This window comes from Thamnophis elegans, chromosome Z, assembly GCF_009769535.1.
Source record: "Thamnophis elegans isolate rThaEle1 chromosome Z, rThaEle1.pri, whole genome shotgun sequence".
NCBI classification, from domain to species: domain Eukaryota; kingdom Metazoa; phylum Chordata; class Lepidosauria; order Squamata; family Colubridae; genus Thamnophis; species Thamnophis elegans.
This window is the reverse complement of record NC_045558.1, coordinates 63,083,340-63,106,255: the sequence shown is the minus strand read 5'-3', so window position 1 is coordinate 63,106,255 and position 22,916 is coordinate 63,083,340. Positions and strand designations below refer to the sequence as shown.

The 22,916-nt window shown below is 40.9% G+C and overlaps 1 protein-coding gene across 18 annotated transcripts in view; it reads left to right on the top strand.

The window, feature by feature from the left end:
• LRRFIP2 (LRR binding FLII interacting protein 2) overlaps positions 1 to 22,916 on the top strand; it is a 173,614-nt gene that overhangs the window by 91,678 nt on the left and 59,020 nt on the right. For 7 of the 18 annotated variants that reach the window (XM_032234639.1, XM_032234634.1, XM_032234643.1 and 4 more), the window contains 2 exons: positions 13,657 to 13,704; positions 13,794 to 13,850. The exons of 6 other annotated variants lie outside the window; for them this stretch is intronic. In XM_032234639.1, the coding sequence (XP_032090530.1) occupies positions 13,657 to 13,704; positions 13,794 to 13,850 (105 nt within the window). Of the gene's footprint in view, positions 1 to 12,865; positions 12,914 to 13,656; positions 13,705 to 13,793; positions 13,851 to 22,916 lie in introns of all 18 variants that reach the window. 5 more of the 18 variants (XM_032234642.1, XM_032234640.1, XM_032234636.1 and 2 more) reach the window with 3 other exon arrangements.

Below are 22,916 nucleotides of genomic sequence, written 5' to 3'. Positions count from 1 at the left end.
TATAGAGTCTACAAGGTAAACCTATCTAGAGCTCCAAATCCTCTTTTGAGAAAGATGAAAATAGCAAAACTTTCAAGCTATGTGCTACCTCAGATGAAATATGATTCTATCCTAGTTCTCAAGTTGGAAACCATATAGCCACAGGTTTTCTGGTTATTAATTCTCTTCCAACTCATTAATGTCTGGTCTTATTTTTAGTACTAGTTGTTATTTTATTTATTATGTGCTTGTCTACTTTAGTCTATAATTTTAGTTTTAATGTTAAGAACTTACATAGAATTTAGTACTAACATAATAGCAATAGCACTTATATACTGCTTCACAGTGCTTTACAGCTTCTCTAAGCGGTTTACAGAGTCAGCATATTTCCTTCAACAATCTGGATGCTCATTTTACCAACCTTGGAAGGATGGAAGTCTGAATCAACCTTGAGCCACTCAGGATCAAACTCTTGGAGTGAACAGTGAGTTAGTCTGCAGGACTGCATTCTAACTGCTGGGCACCATGGCTCTTTTAATAATTAGCAAACCTAACTTTTAGTTCTCCATGGTATCGATAGGAGAGTTCAGGATGGTTATTCCAGCCTGCTAGCTCATTGAATGAATTGAAATTCTGAAGACATGCCTCCTTGGCAACGGTCCCCAATCTTTCAATTCAGTCTCAGCTCGCAAGACTGGTTTTCTTGAGCTCTCAGCTCAGATTTTAAAAGATTGTTGGATTGTGGTATAAATTAGTTTGACATCAATAGAAGAGAACGACAGTACATTATGCTGTGAGTTAACGCCGTAGGTGCCATTGCGGGACTCTTTAACCCTAGATTTAGCGCTTTCCGCATTCGCCCCTTTGAGCTACTTTTTTTTTGCCTCAGGGAAGTTTAACGGACATTGAGGCTGCTCTTAGTTGCTCAGGAAAGACCACGCTGATTAAAAGCATAGTGTGGTCTTTTTGTGTGTGGTGTGGCTACAGTCGGAGGATTAGTAGCAGATTTCCGTGAATTGTAGTTTGCTTTTCGCTAATCTGGAAAGTGGGGTGCTAAGTATTCCACGACCAATGGCTTTTCCTGCTTCTTTTTTTGATGCGCAAACATGCCAAAGTATCAGTATCAGTATGCCTCAGTATCAGACTTACAGCGGTGACCATTTGGTATACTCTGGTGGCGATTTTATGCCCTCTGGCTGATATTTCACCTCATCGGCTGTCCAAAACATTTTATTGCTATTGGCGCCGTGATATTTTGGCCTTTGTATTCACCATGGGGGAATGGGTCATTTAGGCCTACCCCGCAGGCTTGTCGTTGGTTCACAGGGTTCAGTCAGCTAGGCCTACCTTGTCTATTGCACTGCCTCAATACGATTGAAGTTATTAGATCGGCCTCAACTTGGCAGCAGGCTGATCTTCATTGGGATGATTCTAACGGCCTAAAACTTTTTTGGAGAATGCTCATCATTGACTGCAGATTGCTTTGATCATTGGATGGTTGGTGCTACGATGGCTGAAAACTATGGCTGCTTGGGCCGAGCCCGGACTGATTCTTCACCGCAAGGGTCTGAGTGTCATGTCAAAGGGCTTAGCTAGCCTTGATCTGTTAGTCTGGCAGCAGCAGCCAAAATTGAGGCCAAGGCTAGGGCTCAGAAGAAGGCTTCTAGAGCCAAGGCAGCCAGTCAGAGCAAAAAAGCCTTAGAGTAATTGCGAAGGTCAGTAAACAATCGGTTAGTTCTAAACATACTAAAACGAAGCCATCAGAGGCTTCTCTGTTAGGGGTTGGTATGGACAAGTTTGGTCCTTCCAAACAACTAGGATCACGCCCACCACTTAGGATTTGGTCACTGGAGACTCTTAGTGAGCAAGGGGAGAATGTAGATCTGACTATACCATCTGATCCTTCTACTTCTCGAGATTGTTTAAGACCATCTCAGCCCACAGGCCCCTTCAACTGAGGCGGAGACCTCAGTGGACATGGAGGAGCTGGAGATGCCTGCCTATTTCAGGAAGTAGATCTTCCAGGCAACTAGGCAGGAGATGGATGTATTCCAAAAATTCAGGCGCCTCAGCCTTACAGTACAACTATATAATTGGAGATGGGGTATCCTGGGGGGGATCCCAGATATGATCAGGGGACTTGGAGTGAACCATCATCTCCTGGGCCTTCGGCTAGAAGTCCATCTCCCTTATCTGAGGGAGAAATCCCAAGGAAGGGTGAATTTCCTTAAGGAGAAAGTGAACAACCAGCTTGCCAAATTTTAAAGACCTATTTAATCCGTCTCTTTTTAAGTCCCTGCTTTCAAACGCAAAAACAATGGCCCGCCTAGGAAAGGACTCAACTGCTCCGGATTCTGCCCAAGGGTCAGTGGCAGAGGACAACTTCCTTTTCATGGAAAAGACGACAGTTGCAAACATTCCTGGGATGTTACTGGATGCAATTAAGAGGCAATGGACTGCTCTGCTCTTTCTAGGCCAACTAATTATGAAAACTCTCTATATGCAGTTGACTGACCTTTTGACTCTAGTGCAGGTTCCCAAGGTGGATGCGCCGGTGGCCGCATTGATTTCTACCTCAGTGCTGCCATCCGATGCTGAGGACGCCTTGAAGGCTGAGGACAGATAGGAGGAGAGAGTTCTGCACAGAGTCCATCAGGCTGATTCCTGGGCCATCAAAGCTATGACAGCTGCTTCCTTTTTTACCAGGGCATCTTTGGGTTGGCTCTAGCAACTGCAAGGTAGGATTCCAGCAGATGATCTCCGTGCACATCAGAACATCTCAAAGATCATGACTGCAGCTTAGTTCACTGCTGATGTGCCACTGAATTCAGTTAAGTTTGCGGTTCGAGATATGGTTGCGAATGTTACGGCTCGTCATATGATCTGGTTGCAGCATTGGTGCATGGATGCTAAGCATAAGTGGAAGTTGGATTCTCCTTTTCTGGGGGAAAAACAGCTTTTTGGGGATTCCTTGTCACCTTTCCTTGTTGAGACTAAGGACAAGAGGAAAGTGCTGCCTACACATGGCAGAAGGTTGGAATTTTGTCCTTCACTGTATTTTAGACGGCAGCCCTTTTGTCAGGGCAAGGAGGGGTCTAATTTTACACACCAACAGTGGCCATTTCTCAGGAGCTCCAATTATAAATATGATAGATACCAATCAGATAGATCTGGATATTGGACTGGGGCCAGAAGTAGACAGCAAGCTCAGGACAGCAACCATTTCGTGGTGTTTAACTGTTTAACTGTTTATTAAATTTATAGGCCGCACAAACCCGGAGGACTCTGGGCGGCTTACAGAAACAGAAATTAAGAGAAACTAAAAACAGATAAAACACGACAAATTTAAAAAGACACAACATGCACCCAATCTAAGCGGGGCTGGACCTCAATCCAGAGGTCAACAGCCCCAGGCCTGCTGGAATAGCCAGGTCTTAATAGCTTTGCGGAAGGCCATGAGAGTGGGTAGGGTCCGGATCTCTGGGGGTAGCTCATTCCATAGGCCGGAGCAGCAACAGAGAAGGCCTTACTCCAAGGCGTCACCAGCCAGCATTGTCCAGCTGATGGTACCTGAAGAAGGTCCATCCTGTGGGATCTTATCGGTCTTAGGGAGGTGTGTGGCAGAAGATGGTCTCGAAGATATCCGGGTCCTAAGCCATGTAGGGCTTTAAAGGTGATAACCAGCACCTTGAATCGTGCTCAGAGACCAATAGGAAGCCAGTGCAGCTCGCGGAGGATAGGTGTAATGTGGGTGTACCTAGGTACACTCAGTACCGCTTGCGTGGCTGCATTCTGGACTAATTGTAGTCTCCGAACACTTTTCAAGGGCAGCCCCATGTAGAGCGCATTACAGTAATCCAGTCTTGAGGTGATCAGGGCGTGAGTGACTGTTTTCAGTGCCTCCCGATCCAAATAGGGCCACAACTGGTGAACCAGGCGAATCTGGGCAAAGGCCCTCCTGGTCACAGCCGACAGATGATGTTCCAACGTCAGCTGCGGATCCAGGAGGACCCCCAAGTTGCGGACTCTCTCTGAGGGGAGCAAATTTTTTCCTCCCAGGTTAAGGGACAGACTAGCTGGGCTGTCCTTAGGAGGCAACATCCACAGCCACTCAGTCTTGTCAGGATTGAGTGCAAGTTTGTTCACTCCCATACAGACCCTAACAGCTTCCAGGCACTGGCACATCACTTCCACCGCTACGCTGAGTTGGCACTGGGCGGACAAATACAACTGTGTATCGTCCGCATACGGATGGTATTTAATTTCGTGTCGGCGAATGATCTTACCCAGTGGCTTCATATAGATATTAAATAGGAGCGGGGGACAGGACCGACCCCTGCGGTACCCCATAATTAAGGGGCCTAGGAGTCGTCCTCTGCCTTCCAACCAACACCAACTGTGACCTGTCGGAGGGGTAGGAGGATAACCACCGTAAAACGGTGCCTCCTACTCCCACCTCTTCCAGCCGTCGCAGAAGGATACCATGGTCAATGGTATCGAAGGCCGCTGAGAGGTCAAGGAGCACTAGGATAGGAATGTCCTCTCCCTGGCCCGCCAGAGACCATCGGTCAGTGTGACCAAAGCGGTTTCAGTGCTGTAACCAGGCCTGAAACCAGACTAAAAAGGGTCTAGATAATCTGCTTCATCCAAGGTCCGTCGGAGTTGGAGGGCCACTACCTTCTCAACAACCTTCCCTAAAAAGGGAGGTTGGAGACTGGACGATAGTTTTTAAGAATAACTGGATCCAGAGAAGGCTTCTTGAGGAGGGGTCTCACCACTGCCTCCTTCAGAGGTTGTGGAAAAGAACCCTCCCGTAATGAAGCGTTCGTAATTCTCTGAAGCCAGCCTCGCGTCATCTCCCTGCTGGTTGAAACCAGCCAGGAGGGACACGGATCCAGTAAACAGGTAGAGGCACTCATCGCTCCCATGGCCTTGTCACTTCATCAGGGGTTTACAAGCTGGAACTCATTCCAGGAAATCTGAGCAAAACCCTCCCCCGGCATCTCCGCTGGTTCTGTCCAAGTGGAGTCAAGATCTGTCAGAATCTGAGCGATTTTGTCCAACAGAAACTGGGCAAACTCCTCAGCCCGTCCCTGTAAGGCATCCCCCGCTTCCCCCCCTTTCAGGAGGGAGAGTGTTATCCTAAACAGGGCGGCTGGGCGAGATTCTGCAGACGCAATAAGAGTGGAAAAATGCACACATTTTGCTGCCCGTATCGTCACTAAATAAGTCCTAGTGAAGGCTCTTAGTAGTGTTCGGTCGGATTTGGAGTTGCTAGCCCTCCAGCGTTGCTCTAGGCGTCTCTTTTGGTGCTTCATCTCCCGGAGTTCCTCGGTGAACCAAGGTGCCCTCCTGGATCCACTGCCGCGGAGAGGCCACAAAGGCGCAATCCAATCTAGTGCCTCGGTCGCCGCTGTATTCCATGCGGCGACCAAGGACTCCGTCAGATTGTGGGCGAGAGAGTCAGGTATCTCCCCAAGCTCCTTCTGAAATCCCAACGGGTCCATCAGGTGCCTGGGGCGGAACCACTTAACCGGTTCTACCTCCCTGCAGTGAGGAGTAGCTTCCGAAAATCAAGCCTCAACAGGAAGTGATCTGACTATGACAAGGGCGAGAGCTCTATACCCCTTAACTCAAAATCACGTCTCCACTGCCCCGAGAGAAACACTAGGTCGAGCGTGTGTCCCGCTCTATGAGTTGGACCCTGAATTACCTGGGTCAAGTCCATGGTTGTCATGGAAGCCATGAACTCCTGGGCCCCGTCAGAGCGTTCGCCTAGGGACGGCAGGTTGAAGTCCCCCAGTACTATCAGTCTGGGGAACTCAACCGCCAACCTGGCTACTGACTCCAGGAGAGCAAGCAGGGCTGTTGTGACGCACTGGGAGGTAGGTACGTCAAAAGCAAGCCCACTTGAACCCCTAGGTCCGACTTCAAGAGAAGGGACTCACACTCTACAGTTTCCGGAGCAAGGATCCTGCGAGGAACTAATGATCCTTGGATAATAATGCTCTATTGCCGTCAGAAATGACTTGGAAGCATCACTGCCGATAGGGGTTGGCTGGCATTCTTCTCTGGGGGGAGATCATGACTGTTACCTGGGTACTGGAGACAGTGACATCAGGGATATCCCTGGAATTTTGTTCCCCTCCTCCGAGGTTCTTTCTCCGCTCCCATGTCCAGAGAGAAGAGGAAGCGATAATCCAACATTTGTTGGACATTTGGGCCATACAGCCACTTCCATGGGAACAGCGGGGACAGGGATTCTAATCAATGCTGTTTGTAATCCCAAAGGCTTTGGGGTGTGTGTGTGAAGGGCAGTTCTCAATCTATGTGTCTCAACAGGCATCTGGTTTACAGAAAGTTCAAGATGCATTCCCTTCAGTCTATGCTGGCAGGAATCCGGCACAGGGATCTTTTGACTTCAGTGGATTTGATGGAAGTTTACCTCCATATCCCTATCCATCCAAATTACAGATAGTACCTGAGATTCTGTTACAACAAGAGGCATTTCCAAAATGCAGCCCTTCCATTCGGACTTGCGTTGGCCCCAAGGACATTCACCAAAGTTCTAGCAGCACTGGCTGCCTATCTTCGGACATTGCCCATCCAAATCCAATGTTATTTAGATGATTTACTGATTCAGGCCTCGTCATACAAACAGGAGGAAAGGGGCCTTCATACCACCATTCAGGTTCTAAGAGAACACAGGTTTTCTGTGAATCTGAACAAATGTCATTTAGTCCCCTCTACAAGACTGGTGCACTTAGGTGCACTTATACACACTATTACCAGACATGTCTTTCTTTCCCAGGAGCGGCAGGACAGCATTGGGGCGCTGACAGTCCAGATTCCATTGGTTCCATTGGCACTGCTGTCTCAGCTGCTGGGGAAACTAGTATCTTGCATCTCCCTAGTACCCTGGGCACGGTTCCATGCCAGACCACTTCAGTGGTTCATGCTGCCCTACCAAAAAACGCATTGCAGTATGTCTCCAGTGAAAGTGCGGGTGCCACCAAAGATTTTACAATTGCTGCGATGGAGGGGGTCCAGGGCCATAATCAAGGGTTGTGTTTTCAGGGAGATGGACAGGTTGACCATTACAACAGATGCCGCCTATATGGCTTAGGAGCCTATTTTAGAGACAGGGTAGCCCATAGTTAGTGGACTCTTCAGGAGTTAACTCACAGTATAAACTGGTTGGAACTGAGGACAGCATGCCTAGATCTCAGGGCCTTTCACCAACAGATCTCGGGTGGCCATATCCTGATCTTAATGAACAATGTGGCCACAAAGACCCACATCAATAAGCAGGGGGGCTCAGTCAAAATCCTTCATGACAGAGGCAGAGACATTGTGTTGGTGGGCAAAGGCTCACCAGTTGTCGATCAGGGCAGAACATATCGCAGGGGTGTCCAATGTACAAGCGGACTGGTTGAGCATGGCCATGGTGGACAATGCAGAGTGGCATTTGCATCCCATTCTCTTGAACTGAACTGTCTGATCGCTTTGGTCATCCTGTCCTGGATCTATTCGCCTCTCCAATGAACTCTCACCTGCCAAGGTTTTTCTTCAGATTTTGAGCCCTGGGAGCAGAAGGAGAAGATGCCCTAAGATGTCTATGGCCCAGGGGGCTGCTGTACACCTTTTCCCCGATGCCTCTGATCCCAGCTGTAGTGAGGAAGGTGTTGTAGGAGAGGGCAGAAGTTCTGTTGGAGGCTTCCCATTGGCCCCGGCGACTGTGGTTCACTGACATGGTCAGCCTCTCGGTGGCCAGACCATGGATCATTCCCCCGGAGAAGATCTCTCTAAGTCAGGGGCCCATCCAACACCCAGAGCCCCAGTGGTTATGCTTCACTGTTGGTGGTTGAGCGGAATCTGCTGAAAACAGAAAGATTGTCTAACAAGGTCATTAGCGACCATTCAGGTGGCCAGGTGGCCTTCCACCATCTGCATTTACAATGCAACCTGGAAGGTATTATGTACCTGGTGTCAGAAGGGGCACGTAGATCCTCTGTTGGCCTCGTGGATGTACTGGAATTCCTGCAAGAAGGTTTAGAGAAAAGACACTCTTCAAACACACTCTTAACAACAGGTTGCAGCTTTGGCCTCTGTTATTAGTATAGAGGGTTCTAGTTCTTTAGCTCACTATCCTAGAGTTAGAGCTATTCTCGTGGCACCTCTAATTTGCGGCCCCCAATGGTACACCATTATCCCACCTGGGATTTGTCCAAGGTATTACATGCCCTGATCAGAGCACCTTTTGAGCCCTTAAGGGAGGCTAGTCTTCATCTCCTTTCATGTAAGATGTCATTCCTAGTGGCTATCACATCTGCTAGATGGATATCAGAGTTGGCAGCATTGTCAATGAGAAAGGATCTCTGTGTGTTTCATGCGAGTAGGGTGGTTCTGTGGGTGGACCCTGCCTTTATGCCTAAGGTTAACTCCTTGTTTCACTGAGCTCAGGAGTTAATACTGCCAAACTTCTGTCCTAGGCCTCAGCATTCCTTAGAAAGGCAATGGCATACATTAGATGTATGGAGGGCACTCCACATTTATATTTCTAGGACCTCTTCATTTAGGAAGACTGATGCCCTCTTTGTACCCTTTCTTCCGTCAACTCTGGGCCACAGGGTAACACCTTCCACGGTGGGTCATTGGATAAGGGCTTGTATAGCCAGAGCATATGAGAGCCAGGCTCTCCCAGTGCCCAGGGGGATCATAGCCCATTCTACAAGAAGTGCGGCTTCTACAGCTGCTTGGGCTATTCAGGCATCAGTACAAGAGATATGTAGGGTGGCAATGTGGACATTACCTGTGTCGTTCATAAGCCAATGCATACTCTTCTGCAGAAGCAGTTTTTGGTTGGTGTGTTCTTCAGAAGGTGCTTGAGGAGGATGGCACTTTGGGCCAAGATAGATCCCACCCATAGGACTTCCAAGACTTTGGTATGTCCCATCCTGGCATCTCCCGTCGATACCATGGAGAAGGGACGCTGGTCTTACCTGTGAATGCCCTTTCTCATGAAGATCGATGGAAGAGTCCAGACCTGCCTGGTTGACTGGCCAGTGGCCAGGAGAGAGTGAAGTTTGGACTGGATGTAGTACAAGGTTCCGCTCGTTTTGTCTTTATTGTTCAAGACTGGGGACCATTGCCAAGGAGGCATGTCTTCAGAATTTCAATTCAGTCAACAAGCTAGCAAGCTAGAATAACCATCCTAGACTCTCCCATCAATCTTCTTGAGAAAGAGATAAGACCAACGCTTCTTCTCTTTTATCACTTAAGCTGATAACCCAACGTTGCCCAGGTGTTTATAAACATTGAAGCATTTGTCTAAGAGGGAGCCATTGATAGGGGCCTTTCTTCCCCCTACTTCCATGCCCATCATCCCTGCCCTCTCCCTTCCACCTCCCATGTGCTCCTTTCCCGCCCTGTCTATGATCCTGGCACTTTGTGCTAAAGCATTTGTTTGACAAGGAGCCATTAAGAGGGGCCTTTCTTCCCCCTACTCCCATGCTCATCATCCCTGCCCTCCCCTTCCCCCACCCATGCGCTCCTCTTTCCTGCCCTGTCTAGTATCCTGGCACTTTGTCCAAATCCATCAGGCACTTCCCCATTGGTCCACTGGAGGGCAAAAGTCATGGCTGGCTTTCCAGAGGAAGCTGCAAAGGAACTGACATCACAAACAATTGCCGCTCTAGGATGCTGCACTCGCTCTCCTTAACTGCCCAGGGGTTCCCAAGTTATGCTGGAACCCACACACTCTCTCTCACACACACACCACAGGGGTATCTTACACCCCCCCCCCCCAGTATTTGTTTCCTGAGGGTAAGTCATCTGTGTACCAAGTTTGGTTGAAATTGCTTGAGGCGCTCCAGAGTTATGCTGGAACATACATACATACATACAGCCTTTTTTATATAGATAGAAGAAGAAAGAAGAAAGAAAAGAAAGAAGAAAAAGAAGAAGAAAGAAAGAAGGAGGAGGAGGAAGAAAAAGATAGAATAGATAGAAGAAAAGATGATGAGGAAGAAGAGGGGAGGCTTAGCATTACCAAATTGGGATTTATATGCATCAGCAGTAACAATAACATTCGTGAAGGACTGGATAGAACTAAAGAATAAAAGAATTCTGACCTTAGAAGGCCATGACCTGCAGGCAGGCTGGCATACATATCTATGGGATGATAAAAATAAAACGCACAAATACTTTCAAAATCATTTAATCAGAAGAGCCTTACTGCAACAATGGTTCAAAATCAAAAATATCCACTATGTGAAAATCCCAAATTGGCTATCACCAATAGAAAGGACGACTCACCCAAATTTTACAGATTGGAACAAAATCCTAAAATACAGAGACTTAATTGATAGACAGGGAAATTTAAAAACAATTGAAGAATTGGCAGATCAGAACATGAAAGCTGACTGGCTAACTTACCTCCAAATCAAAACTAAATACAATAAAGATACTAAATTATATGGCATCGAAACAGAACCACACAAATTGGATAAAATTATTCAAAGCCCAGATAGATGATAGGGAGAATATATAAATTCCTCCTGAAGTATAAAATGGAAGAGGAAATTGTGAAAGAACAAATGATAAAATGGGCGCAGAACTTTGGCTATAATATTGAATTAGACAAATGGGAAAAATTTTGGGGAATAAATTTAAAAATGACACTATCAGTTCCATACAAGGAAAACCAGTACAAAATGTTTTACAGATGGCACCTGGCGCCATCAAGGTTAGCTAAAATCTCAACAAATACCTCCCCAAAATGCTGGAAATGCGAATCAATACACGGAACATACTATCATTTATGGTGGACCTGTGAGGAGGCAAATTTTTTTTGGAAAAGGATCAAAAATTGGCTGGAGGCAATAACAGGGATTAAAATAGATTGGAAACCTGAAGTTTTTTTTATTAGGAATTATGTTGGTGAAATACAAAAAAGAAATCCAATATTTAATACTACATATACTTACAGCGGCAAGGATTGCCTTTGCCCAGAAATGGAAAAACAAATTAACCCCAAATGAAGATGAAATAATAAGAAAGATTATGGACTGTGCCAAAATGGATAAACTAACTAAAGAAATACAGGAAAAGGAAGAATCAGAATTCTACCAGATATCGGATAAATAGTATAGGTGGATGGAGGAAAGAAACAAAAATCAATGAAAGAATATAACAACACTCAAAAATAATAGTTATGAGTAAAATAAGAGGGTTAAGAATGGTGAAATCTAAATGAAATATGATAGAAGGGGAAATAAGATAAGGTGAGCGATATCGATTGATGATTGCTAATATAAAAAACAGGAAGTTTGTGTTCGCACTGTATTGTATAAATGTGTATGTCTAATTTTTGTGTGTGTGTGTGTATTTTACATGTTTGTTAATAAAAATCTTTAAAAAAATTTTTTAAATGAAGTTATTAAAATAGATGTAATTTTTCTTGTTTGAATTTTATGTTTGTCTATGTTAAGAAAATTAAAATTACCAAATTTTTGACTTTTCCACTCCAGCTTTGTTGCCTTGTTTCTAGTATGTGCTTGCTCCTCTGAGTTTTTTTCTGAAATGTTTTAAATTGTTGAAGTTGAATCATGAAAATAAATGTTGCTCTTCACTGTATGTTTAAATGATCATAGAAATTTTCTTTATTAAGCCTCTCAGTAGTAAATGTTTGACATTCCACCAGAGAACAATTCATATAAGGTAAAATATTTGACTAGGTTATATCTGTTATGAATTTTTGCAACAAAGCGTAAATACTCTAATATTTTTTTTAAAAAAACATTACTGAATAATTTCAGAACTTTTTAAGTTTGTGGAATTTTGTTCTTTGCATATGGTAATTGATTAAATCTGAGAAGTTATCTGTATAGAAAGATGAAGCTAGTATTAATTTTCTCAAATCTTTCAGATACAATAGTAAATTTAATTTATTACATTGTGAAGTTAGCATATATGGTATATTTGTCACCGTTTCAGGATAATATGGAACAATCTTATTTAGTGGACATATAACCAAATAATCGTCATGTATATAAAAAAAGTAGGTAGAAAGTTTGAACTTTTATATGAAAACATTGCATTACCATGTAATACAATGCATTCAACTGAATCAACTCAAATTGTTTACTGTATTAATGCACTTTGGAGCTTGTAATATATTTTGAATACCAAGGTAATATTATTTGCAATCCCTTATGAGTTTGTGTTTGAGTATCTTTTATACTCTTGTCATTTTTTTAAACAGAGTGGATTTTATCACGACCAGCGAAATTACAGCAGTCTTAGACATAGCAAAGCACTTCCTTCTTATCAGCCTCGGGTTTGTTTGGTTTTTTTGGATGAATTATTTTGCTGAATAGATTTTTTCTTCCGTAAAGCATAACAGCATGAGAATTAGCATAAATGCTTTGTTTCATTTGAGTTGAATTAACAATTGGTCAAGGATCCAGTGAAGGGTTTTTTGATCCTATATTAGTTGATGCAGCATGAATCAAGTTAGAATTAGAAGTAGAGCTAGGTTCAGGAATTTAGATTTCTTTTCACTTTTTGTCATGCAACTCCCTGATTTAAATTTGCCATTATGTTAACCATAAATCTAACACATTTTAGTATTATATGCAATTATTCTAAAAAGGGTTATTCTAAAAGATAGGGCCAGTATAGGCTTATGGATGACATTTTTTTAAAATTAAATATCTAATGGAGTGTTTAACCTATTATTGCCAGCTTTGGACTGTGTATGCACTCTTTCTGTTCCATCATTTTATGACAATGCACTCACACTGTTCCTTACCTGCATGTTTGATGAAAAATGTGCATCATTTATACAGCATTCAGTACAATTCAATCCTTATTCTTCTCACAGTCATCATCTCTATATAATGAACCTCTGGCAACCACCAAGAATTACAGGGTTAGTAAAATGTAACATGATACATAATGTTTAGTTATTGTAATGTTTATGTATTCTGAAATCTAAAAAAAAGTACTCTGTTCTATAGGCTTCTCCAGATGTAAACACTGGTTTGATAAGAAGTACCAGTTTGGTTCGTATGTAGATCTGCATGGTGACTTTAGCCTGAGCATACTGTTTACTGACAGCTTTCTGTATCATTATCTTGTAAATATATAGCTTAAGTTTGAAAAAAATATAAGAATGGAGAACATCAGGAAACTATCTTGAGAAGAAACAAAGTATATGTAAGCACTGGGGCTCTTAAATTTGTAGAGATTTTCTTAAACAAATAACAGCTGCAGTGATTAATTTAACAACTTAGTCAAAAAAGATAATAAAATGGAAATAAAACTCACTTAGCAACTGTCTCAGAAACAGAAATTTGAAGCTCAATTGTGATCGTAAATCGAGTACTACCTGTAATCTCTGTCTGCATGCTGCTATTGCCTAGAAAAAGAAACTAAAATATTACTTTCTGTTTTTATATGATCTGAGCTACTTATATCATTTCCCCCTACCCCATCAATATGTCTGTTTACATGTTTAAGTTGCCCTTCTTCCTTTCCGTTTCCTTGTTCTCCAGCCAATGAAACAAGACACATTATGTTGTTTAGTTGTTTATCCAAGTTGTATGAGAAAGTACTTACGGGCTTATTCTGTACTTTTATAGAACAACAAACACTATTTTCTCTGTTCTCTAGGCATCGTTATGTGATGATGGATTGTATAAACGGTACAGTAATCATCCTGTAAGTCTATAGGAATTTCATTTTATATGTTTGCATGTGTATGTGAAAATAAACAGCTGAAAAAGTATTTCACAACATTTGTTTTTTAGCCTTCAGAAGATAGTTATTATTCTTCAAGAGCAAGTTCATCACGAAGTAGTCCAGTGGTGAGATGTCTCTGCATGTCTTAAACACTTCCATTTTTATGGATAACTCTGATATTAAATAGATAGAGATTACTAATATGCATTATTGATAATATAAATGTAGAGTTGTTGGCTGCCATTCTGGGAATCTCCACTTTTTCAATTATGTATTTTGAAAGAAGAATATTATTTATTCTTAGCAAGAAAAGTATAGTTGAAAGAATGTAATACTCTAAAATCATTTTTAAAATTTTATATTTAAAAATATGGAAATTTTCCATGCTTATCATATTGTATGTGTTCTGTAGCTAATATTAAGCAGAGAGAATACAAGGTTTTCAGTTAAAGCTTCCTTTTATATTACCTTCTAATTTTATATGCCTATTGTATCAGGAACTGATGTAATATAACTTCCACTAGTACTCCATTTGATAAAAGCTCAGTTGTTCACTATTGCAAGTTAACACTGGATGTAATTTGGTCCTATGATAACAGATAGCTTTCTTTACACAGGGTCAGAATGGGGAAACTGATGATCAAGGATTATATTTCATGTTTTTAGAGGGAGGGAATAAGTTCAATGTTGTCAAGATTACATGAATTTGTTTAGGATGTGGAATGTGCAAAAATAGATTCAGGGATCCAAAATTGACCATCTTTCCATAAATAGAGACTTACATTCTTTTCCTTTAGTTGGATGCAGGCTTTACACTACTTAGGTATTAGGAATGAAAGAGCTGAGCGGTTTTGTATTCTATCTAGCCAGGCAGAGTTAAAGTATATACCAAATTGATTGTTGATTATTTGTAATCTCACATAGAGTTGCCAAGTTAGAAAAAATAGCTTGAATGTAACTAAAGAAAATTTTTGAAAATGGGACTATGTAGATAGTGGTAGTTTAATTAAGCCAACTAAATCTTCTAATTAGGCAATTATTTTGCATAAATACTAGTTTGAAACATTATTAAGGTACTGAAGTGAAAATTTGCAGGTTAATTTGACTGTGAAGTCTACATCTATCACATCAGACTCTAGCATCACAAAGGTTCTTCTTCACCACATTGCACTGGTTTATTTATTATCCAGTTAAGTCCTTAATATTGTAGAAATCTTATTATTGATTTAGATAAATATGTACCATATATAATAATAACTTAGTTAATTATTTATTTCCAACTCTGATAGTTTACAGATGGTGAATCAGACAACATTGCATCCTCTGACCATGCTGTACAAAGTCATAGGGATAGTGTGGTGAGCAATTGCATGATTGATATAGGTCTGCTGTGTTCTAATTTCATCAATTCATAACCTGTGAAATTTTACAGATCCTAATCTTGATATGTATAATAAATATTCCTATATACTCTATATTGAATATACATATTAAAGTATTTCATCACCTTTAAAGATAGAATTGCACTATTTTTAAAATACTCTTATTTCTTATCCTTGTTATTAGTTGTGAAGACATGTCCGACTCATCGCGACCCCATGGGCAACATTCCTCCAGACTTTCATGTCCTCTACCATCCTCTGGAGTCCATTTAAGCTCATGCCTACTGTTTCGGTGACTGCATCCAGCCACCTCATTCTCTGTCATCCCCTTCTTTTGCCATCACTTTCCCAGCATTATGCTCTTCTCTAGTGAGTCCTTCCTTCTCATTAGGTGGCCAAAGTATTTAAGTTTCATCTTCAGGATCTGGCCTTCTAAGAGCAGTCAGAGTTGATCTCCTCTAGGACTGACTGGTTTGATCACCTTGCAGACCAAGGGTCTCGTAGGATTCTTCTCCAGTACCATAGTTCAAAGGCCTCAATTCATTGGCACTCAGCCTTTCTTATGGTCCAACTTTCATCACCATACATTGCAAATGGAAAAACCATAGCCTTGACTATACGTACTTTTGTTGGCAGGGTGAAGTCCCTGCTTTTTAGTATGTTGTCTAGATTTGCCATAGTTTTCCTCCTCAGGAGTGTCTTTTAATTTCTTGGCTGCAGTCCCCATCTACGGTGATCTTGGAGCCCAGGAAAATAAAATCTATCACCACCTCCATTTCTTCCCTATCTATTTGTCAGGAATTGAGAAGGCCGGATGCCATGATCTTAGTTTTCTTAATGTTGAGTTTCAAGCCAACTTTTGCACTCTCCTTCTTTACCCTCATTAAGAGGGTCTTTAGTTCCTCTTCACTTTCTGCCATTAGAGTGGTATCATCTGCATATCTGAGGTTGTTGTTGATATATGTATTGTTGATTGTTGATATTTCTCCTGGCAATCTTAATTCCAACTTTTGATTCATCTAGCCCCGCCTTTTTCATGATGTGCTCTGCATAAGTTAAATAGCAGGGTGACAGTATACAGCCTTGCTGGACTCTTTCCCCAATTTTGAACCAATCAATGGTTCTGGGTCCAGTTCTCATTGTTGCTTATCCTTAATATGTTTACTAAATTATCTCCCAGTTTATGTCCTAACTTAATGTAGACAATGTATTATTTTGTGTTTAAAATGAGAAGAATTAATTGCATATATATAATAAATGTATGTACATAAATATATTAATATACAGTCTTTGCTTCTGAAAGGATAAAACAGGTCCTTTTCCAGTAAATGAAATAGATTCTTGGTTCCTTTAGAATTAACAGTTATACTGTTATAACTATAGTATTTTCAAATACTAAAAAAATCTTCCTTTTCATATTAAAGTACAAGCAATCATATCCAAATTCATTTATATAGATTATGCATTAACATTTATATATTTCTAAACAACAATGTTCCTAATACCTAATTTGCAATGCATTTTAGATTTATTATCCAATAAACTAATAAATTTAGAATAGACTTTAGAAGGAATAAGAGGCTTAAAAGTGTTAGATAAACTCACTGTAGTTGAATTCCAAATCTAATAATGACTACAAAGAAATTCTACGTCTTACTAAATTGACTATTTTAAAAATGTCTCTCCATTTATTTCACTTTCAAGTAGTTTCACTAAGTCTTATATGCCTTATTTTTTCAGAATATAAGACGCCCAGAGTATAAGACACACCAAGATTTTGAAGAGGCAAATTAATTAGCCTTTAGGAGGCTTATAGAGTGATCCTTGGGGCTGTGAGGGGCAACATTGAGCAAAAAATGGCCTGCTTTTCGCTCATTTCTGCCCTCCCCAGCACTCAGGAGCATTCTGAAAGCCTCCTAAAGGCTATGCACGGCCATTTTGGGGAAGGGGCGGGGTTTCGGGAGGCAAAAAATGCTGTATTCCGTGTATAAGATGCATCCAGATTTTCAGCTTCTTTTTTGAGGGAAAAAGGTGCGACTTATACTCCAAAAAATACAGTAATTCATCTAAATGTCTCATAAGTTTTTTTTAAAAATTGTGAATTACATAAAGGAAACTATATTTTTAATGATGAATAATTTCTATTTAATTATTGAATTACTCGATAACGTCAACACTTTTTATACCTATATGTCAGGCTAAACCAGGAGTCTGCAACCTTAAACACTCAAAAGAGTCATTTGGACCTGTTTCCCACAGAAAAGAAAACACTGGGAGCCACAAAACCTGGGTGGGCGTGGCCACCTCAACATCACTCCCACCCAGTCACATGACCCCCCCAGCCACGCCTACCCAGGTTTCATAGGTCTAGATGTTTTCTGTGGGAAATGGGTCTCTCTCTCTCTCTCCTTCCCTCCCTCCTTCCCTCCCTCCCTCCCTTCCCTTCCCTTTCCCTCTTTCTCACTGAATACGATAGCAAATCCAAAATAAAGTTATTAGTTTTTTTCTGAGTATAAGATACACCTTTCCCCCCACTAAAAAGCGTGTAAATGTTTGTTGGTCTTATAGATCGAATACAGCCATTTTGCGCCTCCCGAAGTCCCGCCTCCACATCCCATTTTTTGAAAAATGGGCAAAAAACAGGCCATTTTTCACCAAAAGGGGGGGGTTGCCTTCCCCCACCCCCAGAAGCACTCTGCAGGCTTCAGGAGGGCTGGGGGAAGGGAGAAATGCCCCCCATTTTGGTGGAAAAACAGGGAGGTTTTTGCCTTACCCCAGCCCTGCTGAAGCCTGCAGAGTGCTCTTGGGGGCCGGGAAGGACAAAAACTTTTTTTTTCTTACTTCAATATCTTGGTGCGTCTTATACACTGGTGCATCTTATAGTACGAAAAATATGGTAATTGTGGGAAATTGCGTCTCTGTAATATTTTCATAGTGAATTCTAAGTTGATAGAAGCTGGCAAGATTGTACTAATAGCAATAGCATATATATTTTGATTTCTTTTGAGTTTGACAATATACTATATTATTCAAAATTATAAATAATCTTATTTTCAGATGCATTTTTTGCCCTCTCTGTTATTGCCTTTAAAAAACAACAACAGACTTGCTTACAATTTGTGCCTTCTGGCAAACTGCAGTTTTCTTGGCAAGAGATCTAGCTTGCCATTGTTTTCATCATAGGTCTGAGAGACTTCTTTCTTTCTTTCTTTCTTTCTTTCTTTCTTTCTTTCTTTCTTTCTTTCTTTCTTTCTTTCTCTCTTTCTCTCTCTTCCCTTTCCTTTTTTATTTTGCCCCCTCTCTCTCCCTTCTCTCTCGCTCTGATTTGTTTCCCTCTCTCATTTCCTACAGCTCTCTTTCATTTCTCTCTCCTTCTCTCTTCCTGTTTGTTTCCCTCTCTCTCATTCTCTTTTTCTCCCATTTTCTTGCCCCCAAGTCTTTCTCGCGCATGTGCACAAGCAAAATACCCTCCTGGGCAGGAGGTGAGTAGCCGGTCCCCTTTGTGTTGGCTCAGGAAGGAAGGGAATGGTGAGCAGTAGCAGGAGAGTCCTGTGCAGCTCATGAGAGCTGGCGCTTCCCTTCCTGCATCCAGCGACAGCAGTTGTTGCTGCTCCCCATTCCTCTCCTTATTGAGCCAACATAAAGGAGACTGCAGCTGGTGCTGAGCTGCCTGTGAAGGACGTGGAATCAGAATCACAAAAAGCAGCTAGTCACAGACAGTGCAGAGAAAATGCTAGGGATGCTTCAGCCACACAGCTCTGTGGAGAGGCTTATGCCTTCTCAGGCAGAGAGCAGATCATGGGACTGGGTCAGCAGAGAGCTGCAGGAGAGGGGTCAAAGAGTCATGTGGCTCTTGGGTTACCAGTTGCCAATACCCAGGCTAAATCCAAGAACAGCAATAGCAGTAGCAATTCAGTTCTTTATTTGCTTATACATAACACAGAAACTTGCCAGGCTAAACGCTCAGGACTCACTGCTTAATGGATATACCCTGAGAGATTCTAGGGAGTGTGGGTCCTTAGGCTCTTCCTCTGAGTCCATTCCCAGGGTCTGTCTCTTATTTCTGTCTCTTATTTCTCCAGCCCTCCCTTCTCAAATATGCTCTCTCCCTCCTGGAAACTGTGACTTCACTGTGGTCTATTAAACCCCTGCCAGGCATCTTCTCTCATACCATGATCCAATATAATGCAAACTTATATTCATTTAAGAGCCCTGCTTTGTACACATGCAATGTGCTTCTTTGCAAAATTAAACACTTACTATTGATTTATATAAAACAAGAATTTGTATTTTCCATGAGGAACGATTCCTTTATATATAGCTTTAATCTGGAACAGTTAAAATAACAGAAGATTGACTTAATGTTTTAATTGGGAATCAAAACCTTCATTTATTCTCCTAATGACTGAATCTGTAAATCAACTTCCAATTCTAGATTATTTAGAGTCTAAATGTGGACATAACATTAAGCATTTTTCCCAATATTGTGAAATAAGATACAGTTAGTGAGAGGGACCTGGACGAATAAGTATATTAAATTTTTAGAATACTCTAGGTGTGTAATTTATTTCAGTTTATTTATTTATTTTTTAAAAATATTTTTATTAAACTGTGTTTTTTTTATTTTTATTTTTAAACACATAAACACATCAACAAAAACAAACACATGACTTAACACAACATAGGAACAAAAAGTTCCATCATATATCATACAGCAGTTCCGTATCGGTTTCTTTACAGTTAATGTTTTCCCTTCTATACATTTCTATCTTGCATTCATGATCTCCTTATTCGTTATCCATTTTTATGTCCAATTCTATATTTATTTATACTTAGCTATTTATACCAAAATATTGTTTACCTATAGTGTGTTTTATATTCTTACTGTCATTTATTCTCTTACATACAATTATAGGTATACATTCACATAGGTATTCTTTTTCTTTGCCATTCTTATACTTTTGTTATTCCATTTAACAGGTTATAATATACAATTTGAGTTGTTTTGTTTACCATCCCTAGCGCCTGTTGTAACACCACCTTATTTTCCCTTTCTTTTCTCCCTCACTTCCTTCTCTACTTCCTTTCTTCCTCCTCTCCTTCCCCTTCTTTCTTCCCTTACCTCTCCCCTACTCCTACCCTCTCTCTTCCCCTTCCTGCCCTCTCTCCTTCTCTTTCTCTCCCTTCCACCCTCCTCTCCTTCTCTTTCTCTCCCTTCCACCCACCTCTCCTTACCTCTTTCTTCTTCCCTTACCTCTCTTCCACTCTTCCTCTTCCTTTCCTACTATCTCTCCATAATCTCAGTTTATGTTTTCTTGGGGATGGTATTTCCACAAACCCATATAGTTTCGTATAATTTCCTTTTTTCTCTTTTGTTCTACAGTCTATATGCCAGCCATCGTCCTGATTTGATGGCTTATTCCAAGTAATTCAGTCTGACTACTTTAATTTTCTGTGCTAATTCCTTTTGAGTTATTAAATTGGTCTGCCCATTCATTTGGTATCGAGATAATTGTAATTTCTTGATCCATCTTTAGCTGGGTTTGTTCTAGTTTGTATCTGACTTTTCCTTCTCGCCCCTTCGTTCTCTGCTCTCTCTCTTTCTTGCCTCTGTTCTTCTCTCCTGTTTCTTTCCTTGTCACTGAATGTTTCTTCCTCTTGACCCTACTTTCTAGTCCCTCCTTACTTCTTTGTTCTTCTTCTGCTTTGCTATATTCTTCATAGAATTTCTGTGCGTCTTCTGTAGTCTCTATCTTATATCTTTTTCCTTGCCAAGATAGCAGAACCCCTTCAGGTACCAACCATCTGTATATTGTTCTATTTTTATTTAACTGGTTTGTTAAAAATTGGTACTGCCTATGTTGTTCCCGAATTCTCCGTGGAATCTGTTTGAGAGTGATCAACTCTTTTCCCTGTAATGTAATCGTCTCTTCTCTAGTTTTTTTCTACACTTCATCTCTTGTTGTTGTTTTTTTAGCAAATCTTATATGCACTTCTCTCGGGAGTCTATGTCTTCTGGCATAGTTAGTATGCACCCGATAAGCTTCATCGACTTCCCCTCTTAACTATTGTTCTTTTCTTTTGAGAATTTCAGGGAAAATTTCAGTCATTTTTTTTTCCAGGTCTTCGTCCTTCTGTTCCGGTATGTTTTGGAATCTTAGGTAGAATGCAGCTCTTTCAATTTCAAGTCAGGTTATTGATATTTCTAGTTCTTTATTAAGTTTTTTATATTCCAATTCCATTTTTCCCATCTTCTGATCTGCTTGTTCTATTTTTTCTTCCATACACTGGATTTTCTGTTCATTAATTGCTAAGGCATTCTGTATACTTTCAATTTTGTCATCTACATTTTTGATAGTTCCTTTCAATTCTCCCATTTCATTTTTCATTTTTTCATGATTCCTCCTTGTCTCTTTATGGTTAGTAGTTGTCACTTCCTGGCTTTTTGCCAATGTCTCTTGTATCATCTGGAACATCAATTGCATACTCTGCATCGTTGGAGCTGGCCCTATTGTTCATGCCATCTTTTTGCCTCTCTCCAACCCCAACACGCTCTCAGTTGATCTTTGATTTGAGGAAGGGAGTGTGGCTGAAATCACATTGGGTATAGTTTTTTTCACTATTTTTATTGAGATTGTCATTTTTATCCCCCTATTTATCCTTGCCCACAATTGCAAATAAGTTTTATTTTACTTCTACTTTATCAGTAATATCAATAATATAAGTAATTGTATAATTCAATATTTGACAATAGTTAACTTTCCTTAATATCACGTTTCAATACCTGAACATTCCTATATAGTATTCAATTCTATTGTGGTCCTTAATTAATATATATCATAGATTTATATACCATACTATTATCCTATACCAATAGATGTCTCTCAATTTTATCATTTATACAGGTATTCAATTTTAGTAGTTAGTTTATCTCTATGTATATATAGATATATAGGTATTCAATTTTAGTAGTTAGTTTATCTATGTGTATGTATGTATGTACGTATGTATGTACGTATGTATATACATACATACATACATACATACATACATACATACATACATACATGGAAGTGTGATCTTCCTCCCATATTTGGGCATACCAATGTGATATATATATATATATATACATACATACATACATACATACATACACACACACACACACACACACACACACACACACATACATATACATACATACATACATACATACATACATACATACATCAACTTATGTCACGGTTGGTTTTCTTGCATCAGATTTCACAGTCCAAATTTACAGTCTACTAGGTGTCACTCTCCCCTCACAGAGACTGTTAATATCCAGGTTTCCAGCAAAGAAGTAAGGAAGAGGTCCCTTCCAAAACATTCTTCTCTCTCTGATACTTTTCTGAGGCAAATAAATATCGAGTACTTATCTTTGGGGAAAACAAAACAGCAGAGAGAAAAGCGAGAAGAAAAAGCAAAAAAAAAACTAAACTACCAACCCGATTGTTAAACAATCTGAGCTTTCCAAATCTTCTTGGCAGATGTCATGCCGGGTTTTTGTTCTCACTTGGCCAACTCCTTCAAGTTATTCGGGCTGTCCCTTCCAACTCAGCGAACTCAGCGTCTCTGCTTCACTTCTTTTCGGCAAAATTGAACTGCAAAAACAGTCTCCTTCCCAGCGTCTCCTTCTTTCCAGCTCACCCTCTCTGCCAATTTTGCGTTGACCTCCTCTTTGGGTTGTCAGCAATAGTAACAAATATCCCAATTTCAACTGCTTCCCTCTCTGTTTCCTTCCTTCTTATGCGGGCACCATCGCTG